General features: G+C 36.2%; 2 protein-coding genes across 2 annotated transcripts in view; one reads left to right on the top strand and one right to left on the bottom strand.

Annotated features, from left to right (window-relative positions):
• The window catches only part of FAM214A (family with sequence similarity 214 member A), an 85,618-nt gene that overhangs the window by 33,505 nt on the left and 34,776 nt on the right, over positions 1 to 17,337 (bottom strand).
• Positions 1,139 to 2,031, top strand: LOC118890627 (histone H3.3A-like). The gene has a single exon (XM_036843712.1). It carries the CDS (start codon positions 1,252 to 1,254, stop codon positions 1,660 to 1,662), a length of 411 nt encoding a protein of 136 aa, XP_036699607.1. The 5' UTR covers positions 1,139 to 1,251; the 3' UTR covers positions 1,663 to 2,031.

The raw sequence follows: 17,337 nt of genomic DNA, 5'->3' as shown, positions 1-17,337 counted from the left end.
TCTTATTTTTCATTTCACACAAAAAAAGACTCATTTTTAGGGTAGAGGTTACCCTACCAACTCAGGGCATAGATTCTAGAAAGCTCTTCAGATAGACATATCTTCAAGGATTCCTGGTATTAAAAGAATTTGGACAGCTATTCCTTTCTCTCCTTATGTCTCCCTAGTTTAAAGGTTTCTCAATTTAGATATCATGGAAAAGGTCTGGATCATGCAGTTCCAGAAAGAGCAAGAGGATATCCCACTTAGAAACATTATCCTTATAATGCTTGGCAAAACTGTACAATTACATCTGCTCATAAATAAAATATTTCAATGTTCTGTTTTGTGCATTCAAAACCACTTAGAGTTTATTAAAACCAAGCTTGGTCCCTCTGTCATCAAAGAAAAATAAGCAGCTTCTGTGGGCAAAACTACAGGGGATAAGTTAAAAAGTGGGGCAAGGTGGGGGGAGTCTTGGCTTTTGTATAGAATTCAGGAGTTAAAGAACTCAAAGGAACCTTCAAGAGTATGTATTTTCATTAATCTATAGATGAAGAAATTGGACTTCAGAGAGTAAGGTGACAGCTCAGACACACAGAGCAACATAATGGTAAAGTGAGGCCTTAAATCAAGATCTCCTATGTATATAAAATGTTAAAAATCTGAGGACTTATTTCCAAGTGTCATCCAGTGTGCCTACCTAAACTCTACTCCCCAGTTAGTCCAATTCCAATTCTGGCTCAGGAAAGAATAATGGATGGAGACTCAGCCTCAGGTATTTGTTGGCTTGGTATCAAGGTCATTCTTACAGCTCATTCTGTATTGGTTATCTAGCCTGTGAATGTTGATTCTGGTCCTTACTGTAAAACATCTTGATGTCTAATTCCCAATCTCTGTTTTCCTTTGAATTCTAACTGGACTTGGCAGTTTACATGGTTACTATTCTGCAATCTTGACAGAATTTTCTTTGTTTCTCTGCTCATGCAACCACTCTGAACCCTACTTCTCACCACTGAGACATGAGGTGCTTACCTATCTCAGGATTGTTTCCTCAACATCTGTTATATCTGATAGGGATTCCTATATGCCATGGCTACCCAAACTAAACCTGACACTCTGAAAGCTGCAAAAGAAGAGTTGTGAATGGCTTTTTTCAATTGTGTTCGCTGCCGCCGCCGCGCCACTGTCGCTCTCCGACGCCAGCGCCGCCTCTCGCTCGCTGAGCTCCAGCCGAAGGAGAAGAGGGGTAAGTAAGGAGGTCTCTATACCATGGCTCATACAAAGCAGACTGCCCGCAAATCGACCGGTGGTAAAGCAGCGAGGAAGGAACTGGCTACAAAAGCCGCTCGCAAGAGTGCGCCCTCTACTGGAGGGGTGAAGAAACCTCATCGTTACAGGCCTGGTACCGTGGCACTCCGTGAAATTAGACGTTATCAGAAGTCCACTGAACTTCTGATTCGCAAACTTCCCTTCCAGCGTCTGGTGCGGGAAATTGCTCACGACTTCAAAACAGATCTGCGCTTCCAGAGTGCAGCTATTGGTGCTTTGCAGGAGGCAAGTGAGGCCTATCTGGTTGGCCTTTTTGAAGACACCAACCTGTGTGCTATCCATGCCAAACGTGTAACAATTATGCCAAAAGACATCCAGCTAGCACGCCGCATACGTGGAGAACGTGCTTAAGAATCCACTTTGATGGGAAACATTTCATTCTTTAAAAAAAAAAAAAAAAATTCTCTTCCTGTTATTGGTAGTTCTGAACGTTAGATTTTTTTTTTCCCCCCCGTGGGGTCAAAAGGTACCTAAGTATATGACTGCAGGTGGAAAAATGGGGGACAGAAATCAGGTATTGGCAGTTTTTCCATTTTCATTTTTGTGTGAATTTTTAATATAAATGCGGGGACATAAAGCATTAATGCAAGTCAAAATGTTTCAGTGAACAAGTTTCAGCAGTTCAACTTTATAACAATTATAAATAAACCTGTTAAATTTTTCTGGACAATGCCAGCATTTGGATTTTTTTAAAACAAGTAAATTTCTTATTGACTGCAACTAAATGGTGTTTGTAGCATTTTTATCATACAGTAGATTCCATCCATTCACTATACTTTTCTAACTGAGTTGTCCTATATGCAAGTACATGTTATTAATGTTGTCTGTCTTCTGTGCTGTTCCTGTAAGTTTGCTATTAAAATACATTAAACTATAAAAAAAAAAAAAAAAAGAGTTGTGAATGAGTTGGAAAACCAAAGGGGGAAGGGAAACAGGGGTTAAAAACCTTAACTAAGGAGTACACTGTTACAAACTGTGTATTTTCCAATGGAGAAATTGAAAATCTGCCAACTTTTTTCTAGTCCCTGATTTCAGTTAAATTTCAACTCAGGTGGGAAGCAGACACAGAGGGAAATCCTCTCATAAGCTTCATGTGTTCCTACTGCAATTATTACTCTACTCTAATGGCCGACTGTCTCTAATTAGATTATAAACTCTAGGCATGCAGGAGCCAGGTCTAACACATCCATCATTCTATTACCAGTGCCTAGGACAGTGCCTGGCGTATAGGAGACGCTCAATGAATACATAAGCAAAATGAAAGAGTGGTTAAAGTGTAGTTATTTAACTAATTAATAAGATCTCAGTTGCAGATCAACTGAGATCTATGTTAAAGTATGACCAACTCTGAAGAATTCAGGTATTATAGGACAAGTGACCTCAGATTATTAGCCCTATAACAAATGGCAGGTTGAAGGTGCCAGGACATCAGGCAATGCACAAGAAGTTCTTTTAGCTTTTATTTTACTACTTTTTTTAAAAACAGAATTTAACTTATTCACACTGACATTTTAATAAAGAGTTGTTAAAACACACACACACACACACACACACACACACACACACACCACTAAAATGATTATATTCATGTATGTTCCTGGGCCTCAATCATCAGTATCTCAAGAGAATTTGTTTTCTACATTCCAATTTGACAGCCAGTTCTGCCATCTGATAGTGTATTCTCTAAAATGTTGAAAGCAGGTAATTTTTGAGGGTAAGATCTTACAGATATCTTCACACTAAATCTCACAGAAACCAAAGGAAAAGCCTTGGCTAATTCTCTAATCACTAATTCTCTATCATTAACAATTAGCACAACTAGTATAACCAATGGAAATGGACTAAAGGAAGGCAGGCTTAGTGATTTGACAGGTGAGAATTAGGACTTTCAATTATTTTCAATGCTCCAAAATGTTTCTTAAGTTTTTCTAAAACTGCTCATGTTTGTAGACATTCTATCAGGCTCAGAACTGGTGTTTTGAAGTTTTCATATATATACACAAAAATTTAACTATTGTGAACAAAATCAATACAAAATATTCATTCCATCATTCTTAGATATTTTAAGATTAATAGTATTTTCTAAAGCACTTTGAACTTCTTGAAACAAGGATCTAAATAACGTTAAAAGCCATATAGTTCTAGTTCTAAAACTAAAAAAGAACATAAGAGAATTCTGGAAGCATAGAAGGTGCTCCTTTGATATGAGCTATGACAAGCCTGTGTACTCAGAACTCACGCCGTACTGAGTTCCTATGTTCCCTAAATTACTTACAGTCAAGTAATAAGTACTAACCCTTTCCCACCTTTGCAAATATTGCATTATAAAAAACAGCAATCACCTACCAATTTGAATTTGTTTACCACAACTATTAAATAAATTACAGTAACAAAAAATACAATGCTATGTAGTTTTTTAAAACACTATCGTAGACTATAGTAAAACTTTTAAAAAGGCATATATTTTATGTCATTTAAACTGCTCAGATGATTATATTATAGATTAAAAGCTTGCATAACAAAGAAATATGGCATTTATGATGCCATATTTGATGGCATTTCCATCAAAATAATTTTTAACTAGAAGTGCTACATAGGCATAACACAAAAGAAAGAACTCTTTATAGTAGTAAAACAATTGGTGAGTTTATTTTAAAAAAATTCAATCTAATTTATGCAATACTTATTACTGAATTTTTCACCCAGTTGTTAGCAGATAGATATTTTCTAGGCACAGAAGAGTAAATAGAGTTCACCAGAAGCCAAGGAAGGTAAACCTTGTACTTCACACAATTCTGCAAGGCGACTCTTCCCAGAGGACTGTAATTGGCTGCCGTAACAGACATCTCCTTTTCCTCTACAGTCCGAATTCCCAACTACACAAAGCCTCTAATATGTAAGTGCCATCCACATTCCCCTCCTGGCTCCTTACCAATTCAGCCACAGTAATTTGTGTGGAGATAAGGGAATTTTTAAAGAAAACAATCAGAAAAGAATAGAAGGATAAGTAACTAAGAACTGTGATCAAAATAAAGAGAAAAACAGGAGGAAAGGGACAGGGAGAAACAAAATAGACAAAGAGGAAAGAACAAACAGGAAAATAAGATGGGGGGGGCGGTGGGGTGCGGGGGGAATATAAAAGGAAAAATAAAGTAAACAGAAGAAGAGTAGAGTTAGAGGACGCTGAACAGATAAGGGAGGGAAAAACTTTTCAGGGGAGCCATCACTTTCTGTCCTAATTGTTCCTTAGGCTCTTTTCCTAAACTCCCATCTTTCAAACATTGCAAAGTAGGCCTCCCTGTCTTCTTACACATGTTCTACTAGCACCCCTAAAAGGAGCCCCAAATTTGTTAGTTAGTTGTATACCCATTGATTAAAAACATTTTAAAGTAGAAAAGGCCAATTCAATCTGGATTTTAGTTCACAATAGTGTTCAAAAGGTACAGAGCTTCAATTTAGTGAGCATAAAATATTAACTGTAACCTAGGCAAGTTGCTCTCTTAATTATTTCTCTGGTATCTAAGAGATGATTTATTGTTTGATAACCATATTGCTTATAATAATTTTTCTGTTGGTTTTAGATAAATGATCTTAAAGATTAATTTTTCTAAAGGACACATAATATGCCAAAATTATAACTCTGAATTTTAAACCTGAAATATTAAAATTTTATGTTCTTCTATAGAACTGTGATGGTTCTAAACTGTGGCCTAACTTCGAGGAAAAAACTGGCTTTATGATCAAGTAGATGTAAATTCAAATACTGAGTGAATCTAGGCAAATTAAAATAATAATTCTTTGAGAAATTTCTGAGGAAAAAAAACCTCTGCCCTTTGATCTTTGGCATACCCTACTATGGTAGGAATTATCAAATTACATTTCAGTTATTATTTAACCTTAAACAGCAAACCTCATGTGGTTGACAAATATTTATTTATTTATTTATTTATTGACAAATATTTAAAAACCCACTCTAAATTCACTGCTCTTTATGGTCAGAAGACATTCCTAGTAAAGTTTTCATACAAAGGGCCAGAATATAAATTAAGAAATTATTGATTTCAGGCTGTATTTCCTTCATAATGTATTTGATTCAAGGAAAGCCATGAAGCATAAAACCTTCCCATCTCCAGAAATGAAATGAGGTTATATACAACATAACTGATGGCCAAAGTGAAAGTTAAAATTCATGTAAAGATCTGAAAATGAAATTAACCTTTAATAACTATTTTGTAACTGCAATACGTAAAACATTCACTGCAGAATTTGATTTTACTGTTTTCACAAAGACAGTAGGATCCAGTGAGGACAGTCCTGGGCAAGTTCAGGCACATCACTTAATTTCTTCATTTATACAATGGTAATGGTAAGTGTCAGGGGAGAAAGGAACTTCTTCCCTTTACCTGGGTTGGGTCTCTGTACACAGGGAGAGCAGGACTTTACCACAACCCTTATCTTCCACCAAGGAACATACTGGGGAGAAACACATAATTTCTATATTCATCCATTTTATGAATTCTTCCACAAGGCCAGTAGGATGGCTGACATGACTGGTTTGATTTTGGTAGTCACTGTGTTATTTCCAGTCAAAATGGAGTAACAGGGACTTGATTTACCCACAACCTAAACCACAACAAAATACAAACAACTGTTTCCAGACACTGGACAACAGACAGTGTAAGACAGTGATCTCTGAGAGAAAAATAAACAGGTGAGCTCTACAACTGCCCAACTTTAAGGCCTGGAGAAAGTTTCCAGGCTGAAGGACAGGGAAGGAGAAGGCAGACAGAATCCAGCAGTCTCCCTGAATCAAGCACAAAAGAACTAAGGGAAAGGGAGGGTAGGTGGCTAGAGTCACAGGGCAGAGTACCAGACAAAGGAGAGTAGCACAAAGAAGGTGAGCTCAGGAGAAATAGAGGAGTGAAAGAAAAAAACTGTCAACCTGGAATTCCTGAAAAACAAACAAACAAACAAAAACCTTAGACCCAGAAAAGCTGAAACAAGTTTATCACCAACAGACCCTCACTACCAAAAATGGTAAAGGAAATCCTTCTGTCAGAAAGAAAATTAAACCATTTGAAAATCTGGATCTACACAAAGAGAACTGGAAATCATAAATATGTAGGTAAATAAAAAATAAATTTGTTCTTTGTTTTAAAATCAGTTTTAAATAGAACTGACTAAAGGAAATGTTGAAGTATTTGAAGGTAAATACTTCAAAGTATTTGAAGGTAAACTGTGACAAGTTAATTATTGCATACTTTAAAGTAACTACTGAAAAAACAAACTAAACATACCCCCATAAAACTAATTATAATTAATAAGTTAACAAAGGGGATAAAATGGAATTATTCAAAAAAAACCCCAAAACTATCAATCCAAAAGAAGACAGAAAAAGAAGGATAAAGGAACAAAGACCAGATGGGACAAATAGAAAGCAAATAATAAGATGACAGATTTAATCCCATCCATATCAACAATAACCTAAAATGTGAATGGTCTAATTAAAAAGCAAGGATTATCAGATTGGTTAAAAAAGCAAGACACAACTGCATACTACCTATAAGAAATCCATTTTTAATATAAAGACACAAATAAGCTAAAAGTGAGTGCTAACACTGGCCAAAAGAAAGCTGGAGTGGCTACAGTAATCAGATGAAACAGATTCCAGAGCAAATGATCTTGCAAGTGATAATGGTGGCCATTTCATAATGATAATGAGGCCAATCCATCAAGAGAGCATAACAGCCCTAAACGTTTACGTACCTAAGAAAATAGCTTCAACAAGTATAAACTAAAAATGATAGAACTGTAAGAAGAAACAGACACATCCACAATTATATTTGAGACTTCAACACCCGCTTTTTCAATAATTAATAGAACAAGTAACAGAAAATCAGTAAGAACATAAAACTCTTGAACAGTACCATCAACTTGACCTAATTGGCATTTACATAACACTCCACTCAACAAAAGCAGAATACACATCTTTACTAGGTACACATACAACATTTACCAAGACAGACCATATTCTGGGCCATAAAACAAATCTCAATAAATTTAAATAGTTTTAAATCATCCAAAGTGTATTCTCCAACCATAATGGAATTAAATTAGAAGTCAGTAAGAGAAAGATAGCTGGAAAATCTCTAAATATTTTGGAAGTAAATAACTGGTGTGATTTCAATAGTCACTGGACCACCTCTTTACTCTGAAGTGAGGTTTCCAAGTTTATGGACTGAATTGTGTCCTGCCACACCTTCCCCCACATCCCCAAACTCATATGTTGAAGCCCTAACCTCCAACGTGACTGTATTCCGAGACACGGCTTTTAGAAGGCAATTAATGTTAAATGAGGTCATCAGGGTGGGGCCGTAAACCAATAGGATTGGTGGCCCTACAGGAGTGGAAAAGAGAAATCTCTCTACCTCTCTTCCTTCCCCTCCCACCTCCCCCCTTTCCAAGCACATGCACCAAGGAAAGACCATAAGGGCTTCCCTGGTGGCACAGTGGTTAAGAATCCGCCTGCCAATGCAGGGGACACGGGTTCGAGCCCTGGTCCGGGAAGATCCCATATGCCGTGGAGCAACTAAGCCCGCGCTCCACAACTACTGAGCCTGCTCTCTAGAGCCCAAGAGCCACAACTACTGAAGCCTGTGCACCTAAAGCCTGTGCTCTTCAACAAGAGAAGCCACCGCAATGAGAAGCCCATGCACCACAACGAAGAGTAGCCCCCACTCTCTGCAACTACAGAAAGCCTGCGTGCCACAACAAAGACCCAATGCAGCCAAAAATTAATTAATTAATTAATTAATTTTTAAAAAAAGGGAAGACCATATGACCACACATCAAGAAGGCGTCCATCTACAAGCCAGGAAGAGAACACTTACCAGAAACCAAATCAGCTGGCACCTTGATCTTAATACTTCCCAGCCTCCTTAACTGTGTGAAAATGAATTTCTGTTGATTAAGCCACTCAGTCTATGGTATTTTGTTATGGCAGCCCAACCTGACTAATACATCAAGGATAAAAGCCAGGAATCTGCCTCTATATTTCCTGTTCTTTGCTGAAACTCAGAGGGTGTAGTCCTGCACCTTGCTCCAGATTTCTAGATAAGGCATGCTGGAGCCTGTGTCTAGAGCCTACATGTTCTCAATTAACAAAAGAGGGAGTAAAAATACCAGGCATAAATGGGTTTCCAGAATCCTTGCATTTGGAGAACCATAGGGTGCATGCCTGGTTTAATAAAGTGATACTCTATTTCTCATTCTATTGATACCATCAATCATGTGTGTATATACTTGCAGTTGGAAAGGAGAAATGGTGATTAGTACTATGAATCCCTAGCAATTATAACTATCCAACCATCTTACATAATTGTTGTGAGGATCAGAAGTGAGGTATGCCAAACACTGATTCATTAAATTAATCTTACTCAAAGGAAAAAAAACCCTTCTGTTCGAGGGCATGGCTACTTAATGAAGTCAAGGTGGGGGCAAGGGGACAAAACTGAGAAAAGAGTGAGGAATAAGGGGAAAAGAAAAACAAAAGTAATGATAAACACATGTAGAATTCACGAAGTCCAACATCATATTCTACTCCCCCCTACTACCTATACATCTCCAAACCCAAACCTGCTCTTTCTCTTGAGTTCCCTATATAGTCTAACATTATCGATGCTCAACTGCCCAAGCCAAAAACTTGGCAACGGAGTCCTATAAACGGCACCTCCTAAACAGCTCTAGCCACTTTTCTTCCTCACTCTAGGACCCTTACCTATACTACCAATGGCCATATGGGGACTTCCCTGGTGGTCCAGTGGTTAAGGCTCTGCGTTTCCACTGCAAGGAGCATGGGTTAGAACCCTGGTCAGGGAACTAAGATCCTGCATGTTGCATGGCGGCCAAAAAAATTAATAAATAAAAAAATAAAATAAAGAAACCATTAAAAAAATACATACTTAAAAAAATGGCCATATGTTACACACTAGTGTGTATAAAATAGATAACCAACAAGGACCTACTGTACAGCACAGGGAACTATACCCAATATTATGTAATAACCTATAAGGGAAAAGAATCTGAAAAAGAATATACACATATATATATGTATAACTGAATCACTGTGCTGTACACCTGAAACTTATATGATATTGTAAACTATACTTCAATAAAAAATTTTTTTAAAATAGCCATATGTTAAAAAACACCTCCTGTAAAATGCTATAAAAAATATATATATATGTATTTCACCAAGAGTGAACCCTAATGTAAACTATAGACTTCTGGTGATGATGTGTCAATATACATTCATCGACTGTAACAAATGTACCACTGTGTCATGGGGTATTGATAGTGGGGGAAGTTGTGCATGTGTGGGGAACGGGGTGTATATGGCACTCTGTACTTTGTGCTCATTCTTGCTGTGAATCTAAAACTTCTCTCTAGGAACTTCCCTGGTGGTCCAGTGGGTAAGACTCTGAGCTCCCGATTCAGGGGGCCCGGGTTTGATCCCTGGTCTGGGAACTAGATCCCACATGCATGCCACAACTAAGAGGTCTGCACGCCGCAACTAAGAAGTCCGCATGCCACCACTAAGAAGTCCACATGCTGCAACTAAAAATGATCCCGCATGCCGCAACTAAGACCCAGTGCAGCCAAGATAAATAAATAAATATTTAAAAAAATAGAATAAAACTTCTGTCTAAAAAAAGTTTATTAATTAAAAAATATTTCCCTTCTATAAAATGCCAGAAAAATATTCTTGGTGGGTTTTTTTTTACTTTCTGCAGATTTAAAAAATAAAAATCAATACTGAAAATAATCTATTCACTTATCCCAAAATTGTACTTAAGAAGTTTCCCTTAGGAAGCATGAATTATGAAGAAAAAACCAAAAATTATAGTAGAAAGCAACAAAAGAAGCACAAAAGAAAATTATCAAAGCTCAGATGAGTTATCACTGTCCCAGGATCAAAAAAAAAAAAAAAAAGATGTTCTGTACAAACTTAAATTAACATGGTTTATGTTTTATATTAAAGCATTTTAATGCCTCATAAGTATGAATATACTTAAAAGTCTTCAGGGCCTGAAAAAAATGTGTAAGTTATGAAAGAAGGGAGAAACACTACTTCTGCAACATTATTTGCTATTTAACTTGTATTACAGGTAAAAAATTAAGTGACTGAGGGAAGCACAGTTCTTATTATAACTGATATTCTCAAAGTCTACTGACAATAATCTTGTTTCTCATATAACCTCTGGTGCTGAGCTTCTTGGACAAAATTCCCCTGGACTAGACTATTGAATACCTATGTTAAATTCTGTATTTTGAGAATATGCCAGAGTAAGAGTCCTTAATGAGCAGTACAGTGCAGTATATTGTATAATGATGGCTTTCAGCATTCTATAAATACAGCAGTCTTGGAAATATCAATTTAACGCCAGTCAGATTTGTTTATAAAAGAACCCACCTACAGGAAATAACTGAAATAAGTTTCACTTACAAACTGAAGACTGCTTGGACATCTTTCTCTGGTCTGTGGTTGTGGATCCATCACGCAACTATAACACTAGTATCTACAATGCTATAATAACAGCTGACACTTCCTAAGCTCTTACTATGTGCCAGATACTGAGATGATTATTTTCCCTTGTTTAATCTTCACAACGATACTGAGAATACATCACACTGTTTTACCTCCAAAAATAGCCTGATTATATATGGAATGGTCATTCATATATAACCACTATTGTTAATTCATCAAATCTAAGATGTCATTAATTTTAAGATACATAACTATTTTATCTTTCATTAAGAAAGAAAAATCTGCCAATTTAACTACAGTGTGCATCAAAGTGTAAGAAACACATTTCTTTCTGATTTCAAAGATTTAAAATATAGAAAATGTGCATGCTAAAATCAACCAAATATGGTAACCCTAAAATTGTAAGTTTAATCAGAATCTGATTTAAATGCAGTATTTCTTAATAGACCTGAAAACAAAGTGAGCTAACTAACTGAATGCTTTTCAGCCTCTTTTGAGAAGAAATCCAACCTTGGAGAATGAAGTCATTTCGCCAACAAACTTCTTAACTGAATAGGAAAAAAAGAGAGAGAGCTACAGCTGCAGGTGTTCATATGAACTGCATTCACACTTTATGCTTATATATTTTTAGTCAAACTATGTACATTATTCAAAGTAAAAACACCTTCATCAAAGTGTGTGTTTAACAGTGACTGGTTAATCTATATTGTAATAAAAGGGCGAAATAAGACTGGATATTTATAGTTTTGTGGTTAAGATCATGATTAACAGACAATCTGAATCCTGGTTCTGCTGCTAATAACGATGTAGCCCAAAGGAACGTATTTAGTCTCTCTAAACTTTACTTTCCTGAAAAATGGAGGTAATACCTATTTCATAGCATCAATGATTTCATGAGCTAACAGTATGTTGTGTTGGACAACATGGCACACAGTAAGCAGTTTTATATAATACATAGTCTTACTGTTCCTTAATAAGCCAAAGTATTTGGATAGAAGTTTTCAATAGTTCTAGAATCTTGTGGTTTGGAATCCCAGCTGCACATTGAACAAACTGGAGAGTTTTAAAAACAAAGTATAAGACAAAACAAAAAAACAGAAACAAAACTCAGGGACACATCCAAGACTGGATATTATATTCTTATAAAAGCTCCCTATGTAATTCTAATGTAATTCTAATGCAACAAGGATTGAGAACCACTGCTCTAATTGGAAGCTTGAGGCTAAGCAAGGGGAGAAAATGAGGATATTAGGCAAGGTGGTACATGGAGAAAATAGTGGTGACATTCGAAAAGCAAGAGACCCGCTTTAACATATGTACACTGGAGTTACATTTTCAGTTATAGCTGTGAATTTGTGAATATCCATTTATAATATGTAACTGAGGTAGAAGTGGTTCTCAGACTGGGGTCTGTGGACATTCTGGGGATCTGACAGCTCTCTCTCCAAATCTAACACGTGATTTATTTTCAATGAAAATCTCAAAAAATGAGCAGAAACCTAGCCTGGAACGTCGTGGACAATGATAATCAAGGATTGCCTTATAATTTCAGTGCTATATTCATATGTACTATTATGATTTACATTTACAGTTTTGCTGGTGTTTAAATAACATGACTTTAACAGCTCTAGGCTAGTAAGAGAGGTGGACTTAACACAGATGATGTTTTGTATTGTGTGCAAAATGGTGGCCCGGGGTACCAACAAAAGTTGACAATGAGTCAAATGGGACAAGCAAATATCAAGCCATAGTACGGTAGGCACGTTCATCTCAGAAGGACTTGGCCCATAATACCAATCATGATAGTCACATTTTGACCAGTAACTTTGTAACACAGCATAATGATTTAAAGTTTACTGCTTCTACAGTTTTATTTGCACTTAGTTTTTAATTTTTAAAAATCTTTTTAATATTTTAATTTTATTGGAGTATAACTGATTTACAATGTTGTGTTAGTTTCAGGTGTACAGCAAAGTGATTCAGTTATACAGATACATATATTCATTGTTTTTTAGATTCTTTTCTCATATAGGTTATCACAGAATATTGGATAGAGTTCCCTGTGCTATACAGTAGGTCCTTGTTGGTTATCTATCTTATATATAGTAGTGTGCGTGTGTTCATCCCAAGCTCCTGATTTATCCGTCTCCCCCATGTTTCCCCTCTGGTAACCATAAGTTGTTTTTGATATCTGTAAGTCGGCTTCTGTTTTGTAAATAAGTTCATTTATATCTTTTTTAAAATTAAATTCCACATATGAGCGATATTGTATGATATTTGTCTTTCTCTGTCTGACTTACTACATGATAATCTCTATGTTGCTGCAAATGGCATTATTTCATTCTTTTTTATGGCTAAGTAATATTCCATTATATATATATGTACCACACCTTTTTTATCCATTCCTCTGTTGATGGACATTTAGGTTGCTTCCATGTCTTGGCTATTGTAAAAAGCGCTGCAATGAACATTGGGGTGCATGTATCCTTTCGGATTATGGTTTTCTCCGGATATATGCCCAGGAGTGGGATTGCTGGATCACATGGCAGCTATTTTAAGTTTTTTAAGGAACCTCCATACTGTTCTCCATAGTGGTTGTACCAATCTACATTCCCACCAACAGTGTAGGGAGGTTCCCTTTCTCCACATCCTCTCCAGCATTTATTGTCTGTAGACTTTTTGATGATGGCCTGCATTTAGTTTTTTAAAATCATTTTGGTTTGATAGTTGTATGAGGTCTACAGGAAAATTATACTGAGTTCATTTGTCTACAATGTAATTAAAAAATAACTTATGTCAGCTGGTTCAAAAAAATTTTTTCCCTTAAATAGTTGTGGGGAGTCCTGGAAGAAAGACTGAATGGATTCAAATCTCAGTTCCATTATATAAGGAGGAGGCTTTCAACTTTTCATAAAATCTTTAAGATCTCTTTCTCTCTCAGGTATTATTTTGAAGTTGGCAAAAAGTCATACTTGGCACACCTGTCAGAATGGCTATTATCAAAAAGACAACAAATAACAAGTGTTGGTGAGGATATGCAGAAAAGGGGACCCTCGTGCACTGTTGGTGGGAATGTAAATTGGTGCAGCCACTATGGAAAACAGTATGGAGATTCCTCAAAAAACTAAAAATAGAACTACCATATGATCCAACAATTCCACTCCTGGGTATTTATCCAAAGAAAACAAAAACACTAATTGGAAAAGATATATGCACTCCTATGTTCACTGCAGCATTATTTACAATAGACAAGATATGGAAGCAACCCAAGTGCCCAGCAAAAGATGAATGGATAAAGAAGATATGGTTTATATATACAATGCAATATTACCCATAAAAAAGAATGAAATTTTGCCATTGCAACAACATGGATGGACCTAGAGGGTATCATGCTAAATGAAATAAATCAGACAGAGAAAGACAAATACTGTATGATTTCAGTTACATATGGAACCTAAAAAAACAAAACAAATGAGCGAACATAACAAAACAAAGTTATAGATATAGAGAACAAATTGCCAGAGTGGAAGGGGGTTGGTTGCCAGAGTGGAAGGTGGTGGGGGGAGAAAAGAAATAGGTCATGAGTATGAAATGTACAGTGTGGGGAATATAGCCAGTAACTATGTAATATCTTTGGTATGGTGACATATCGTAACTAGACTTATCATGGTGATTATTTTGAAGTGTATAAATACCAAATCAGTATGTTGGTGCAACAGGAACTAATATAGTGTTGGATGTCAACTGTACTTCAAAAACAAAAAAACTAACGCACTCATAGAAAAAGAGATCATTGTGGTTACCAGAGGCAAGGGGTGGGTGAAGGGGGAATTGGAAGAAGGTGTTCAAAAGGTACAAACTTCCAGTTATAAGATAAATAAGTACTAGAGATGTAATGTACAATATGATAAATATAATGAACACTGCTTCATGTTACATATGAAAGTTGTTAAGGCAGTAAATCCTAAGAGTTCTCATCACACAAAAAAAGGTTTTTTTCTCTGTTCTTTAATTTTGACATGATGGATGTTCACTAAACTTATTGTGATAATCATTTCATGATGCAGGTAAGTCAAATTATTATGCTGTACACCTTAAACTTATACAGTGCTATGTGTCAATTATATAGAGAGAGTATGATCCTATTTTTGTTTAAAAAGAGTTTTAAGACATCTAATATTATATATACTTACATGCGGACAGGGGAAAGAGTAAAGATACATGCACAGAACTATAGATACTGTTTATCCCTGGGAAAGTAGGCATAGGAAGAGGTAAGGAGTTTTCCCTATTTGTTTATACACTTTTCGTTTGTCTGAATTTTGTTTCAAACACCATGTACTATTACTGTAATGTTTTAATCAAATTTTTCAAAACTGGGGGAGGGGGCAGTGAGACTCAAATAAAGATACATGCCTTTAAAGGCTTTTAAAATCACAGATAAGAAATACCTACCATAAAAACTAGAGGATTACCAACTTTTTACTTTGCTAGATATTTTTTAAAAGACTACTGAAATAGAGAACTCCTAAAATGACTAATTATGTATAAAACTTTAAGACATCTATCTTATATAAACTTTCCAAGACAGAACAATATTATTTAATAACAGTTCAAATATATATACAGTGATTAAGGGGAAAATATTGAGTATCTACCATACACCAGTGTTTCTCAAATTTTAATTTTTCTAAGTATTATGGTAGACAGAGTAATGACCCCCCCCCCCCCAAAATGTCCATGTCCCAATCTCTGGAACCTGTGTATATGTAACTTTACATTGAAAAGGAACTTTGAGGATGTGATTAAGTTAATCTTGAGATGGTGGGGGAGAGGTCCCTGGATTATCCTGGTATGCCCAACATAATCACAAATCCTGGGCTTCCCTGGTGGCGCAGCGGTTGAGAATCTGCCTGCCAATGCAGGGGACACGGGTTCGAGCCCTGGTCCGGGAAGATCCCACATGCCACGGAGCAACTGGGCCCGTGAGCCACAATTACTGAGCCTGCGCGTCTGGAGCCTGTGCTCCGCAACAAGAGAGGCCGCGATAGTGAGAGGCCCGCGCACCGCGATGAAGAACGGCCCCCGCTTGCCGCAACTGGAGGAAGCCCTCGCACAGAAACGAAGACCCAACACAGCCATAAGTAAATAAATAAATAAATAAAATTAAAAAAAAAAAAAAAGAAAATGTATATTCCCAGGTCCTACTCCCAGAGATTCTGACTCAGGAGGTCTGCACGTTTAATAAGAAAGCTCTATGCCTCTGATGCAGGTGATCTCTGAATCATACTTTGAGAAATAGCACTTTAGATCATACATCAAAATAAATACCTCACAGGTAAAAAGAATCATATCTAAATTTTAACGGGGAAAACTAGCATAATATTCAATATGTATTTATTTGACCTGTGGAATAACGAGACCTTTCTCAGCTTGAAAAGAGAAAAATACACACAAAGGAAAATATTGGCAGATTAAAATGTTTTAAATCTAAATTTTATATATTTCTTTTTCTATTTCTTAAAGGTAAAAAGTAGAAGGGGACTTCCCTGGTGGTGCAGTGGTTAAGAATCCACCTGCCAACGCAAGGGACACGGGTTCGAGCCCGGGTCCGGGAAGATCCCACATGCCACGGAGCAACTAAGCCTGCGAGTCACAACTACTGAGCCTGCATGCCACAACTACTGAAGCCCGTGCGCCTAGAGCCCGTGCTCTGCAACAAGAAGCCCGCGCACCACAACGAAGAGTAGCCCCCACTCGCCGCAACCAGAGAAAGCCCGTGCACAGCAACAAAGACCCAATGCAGCCAAAAATTAATAATAAATTTATTTTAAAAAAGAATGGAAAATATTTCTATACTATATGGTTGACAAAGTGTTCCTATTTATATTACATTATTCTATATGCTATTTTAATTAAACTTACTATTTCAAAAGTTGAAAAGAGAAAGAATTCACATAAGGTGAAATAAAAAGAGTAACCACATAGAGAGGAATGTTTACTCTCTCTAGAGAGGATGTTTAATCAAAGAAATACCAATTAAAACCATACTGAAAATCCATGTTTTATCTACTATAATAGTAAAGTTAAAAAAAATTTTTTTAATTATCTGTGAAAAATGGTTTGAGTGATGTTATGTCAACATGATGGAATATCCAACAGACATTAAAATAATTATATTATTTAGAAAAATGCACTCAAAATCCATTAAGTTAAACAGCAATACATACAATTTTATATTTAAGACTTTTTTCAATAATGTATAAACTGATATAAAGATGATCTGAAACAAAGACAATATAAAAAACTAAAATAAGTTTGCTAAAGTTTGCTAAAATAAGCTCTCTAAAGCTTCTGAAGATTTTTAAATACTTTACTTCTTAAAAGCAAAATTAGAAAGAAAAAAAGTACTATCTATCTATCTTTTTACTTTCACCATCATTTCATAAAAGAAATAACAAAAATTTAACAGTCATGAT

This window comes from Balaenoptera musculus, chromosome 2, assembly GCF_009873245.2.
Source record: "Balaenoptera musculus isolate JJ_BM4_2016_0621 chromosome 2, mBalMus1.pri.v3, whole genome shotgun sequence".
NCBI classification, from domain to species: domain Eukaryota; kingdom Metazoa; phylum Chordata; class Mammalia; order Artiodactyla; family Balaenopteridae; genus Balaenoptera; species Balaenoptera musculus.
The sequence above is the reverse complement of the archived record's forward strand: the minus strand, read 5'-3'. Positions and strand labels throughout refer to the sequence as shown.